Source organism: Acanthisitta chloris, unplaced genomic scaffold (genome assembly GCF_000695815.1).
Source record: "Acanthisitta chloris isolate BGI_N310 unplaced genomic scaffold, ASM69581v1 scaffold1174, whole genome shotgun sequence".
Lineage (NCBI taxonomy): Eukaryota > Metazoa > Chordata > Aves > Passeriformes > Acanthisittidae > Acanthisitta > Acanthisitta chloris.
Genome location: NW_008669623.1, coordinates 14,892 through 16,748, shown reverse-complemented (window position 1 = coordinate 16,748; position 1,857 = coordinate 14,892). Strand labels below are relative to the sequence as shown.

At 35.3% G+C, this 1,857-nt stretch overlaps 1 protein-coding gene across 3 annotated transcripts in view; it reads right to left on the bottom strand.

The window, feature by feature from the left end:
* LIN9 (lin-9 DREAM MuvB core complex component) overlaps window positions 1-1,857 on the bottom strand; it is a 30,183-nt gene that overhangs the window by 22,966 nt on the left and 5,360 nt on the right. For all 3 annotated transcript variants that reach the window (XM_009073358.1, XM_009073359.1, XM_009073361.1), the window contains one exon: window positions 1,141-1,274. In XM_009073358.1, coding sequence (XP_009071606.1) covers window positions 1,141-1,274 — 134 coding nt within the window. The remainder of the gene's footprint in view (window positions 1-1,140; window positions 1,275-1,857) is intronic.

The following is a 1,857-nucleotide window of genomic DNA, read 5'->3' as shown; positions in this document are numbered from 1 at the left end:
TGAACTCAAATTCTAGTCTAATGACAGACCTAAAGTTGCACACACGGACAAATATTTAAGAATAAACTAAAAGTTCTTGGACTGTTGTAAAAATCATAATTATAAATGTCACATATTAAAATTACTACTAGAAGTAAGTGGTGTTTGGGTTGTTTATTTTTTCAAATAAGGAAGGGGAAAAAGGCATGTAAGACTACTTCTTTCAAAGGAATTAAGTCCTACAGATGATGAATTTAAAACTACTTTTCCACTTGTGATGAACATATCTCAAAATGTTTTTCTGTTGCTATGACTGTCTTCTCAGCTAAGGAAAGCAGCTACAGCAATTACGGTTAAAATAGGAAGGAAAACCAGTAATTATTCTGTTTGTACATTCTGAAAAATAACACTTGTTCACTCCAAAGCCATTCTTTAGGATATTAAATACTGGTGTTTCATCTATCAGTCAATTAGTGTAAGTTTTAAGATTCATCAATAATGATTCTTACGTTTTAGAATTTTTAGGTTTTTATGACTCTAAGGGAAATTAAAATGGTTCTTTTAAACAATTCACACCACTGTGCTGTTAAGGAAACAAAGACTCTGAGGCACAAGTTGCAGAAACAGCCTAGAAAATACATTAGGAGATCCAAGGAGGATGCTGATATCTAGACAACAACTGAATAGTCACAACCTGGAGCTCTGTTAGTGATCACAATAAAAACAGCATGATGGGGAAGAAATATCCAGTATCAACATTTACACCTTATAGGGAAGCAGCACCTTATGAAAAAGCAGCCTCCTTCCTATCTTCTCTCTATTACACTGACCCAAGGGTACAAAAAAGTCAAAGTGTTCTGATAACTTCATGCTTCAGACACTAAAAACATTTTAAAATCTTCTATCGGGTAGAGGCAGAAGTGATAAAAAGAAAACTATATCCATGAAGAAAGGCTTTCCATAAAAGACTTTCCAAAGTCAGTAATTCCAAAGAACTCATTATTAAAAAAGAGAAAAAAAAACCTCTCAACAAAACAATTAAATTAATTTCAGTAACTAATAATTAAGGTTATCCAACAAACAAGTGAAACTAGACAGCTCAATTGGAGAAAAGGACTTGTTTCTGTATTAGTAAGAGATAATTGTACAAACCAAACATACTTATCTATATTTGAATAGAACCATTCGTATATGCACCACTTGTGAGCTTTGGGAAGTTTGAGCAGGTTCCGAAGCCGTAAACCAATCTTCTGTGACACTTTCTTGTCTGGTGATGACATTGTTGTACTAAACTTCTATGAAGTAAAAAGGAGGAAACAGTTAAACACAGTCTAACATTTTTCAATATTCACAAAATCAAACTAGAATTTCTTGATAAAGGTTTGCACACTAATAACCATTACATTTAACGGCACATACTGCTTCATGACTTTTTTTGTTGCAGATCTGTAACAATCCTTGCTGCATTACTGGTGACACCAGCATGGCACTAACATACATACAGACTTGAAAGCTTCGAGGCACCACTGAACAGTGTCTCAGGTGAGCATACATGGTGTTGCAGCTCAGATGCCAGCAACAGCAACTGCCTCATTTGCAGTAGTGCTTCTACTCCTGATCACTCTTCCTAAGGTGAGGATGAAGATAGCACAGGAATGTAACACAGCCAAAACTTTGAGCAGACTGTCTGCCTTTTAGAAAACTGCAAGAGAAGCTATCATGGACATAAGCAGTCAAGTTTTGACTCTGTTTCAAAGGCACTTAGATTGCATGCATAATACACAGAGCTGTGTGTAAGCAAGACCACAGAAAAACTATTCTGTCATTTTTTTCCAGGCACGGCTGTCTTAAGTGACAGAAACAAAAACTTCTTCAAAA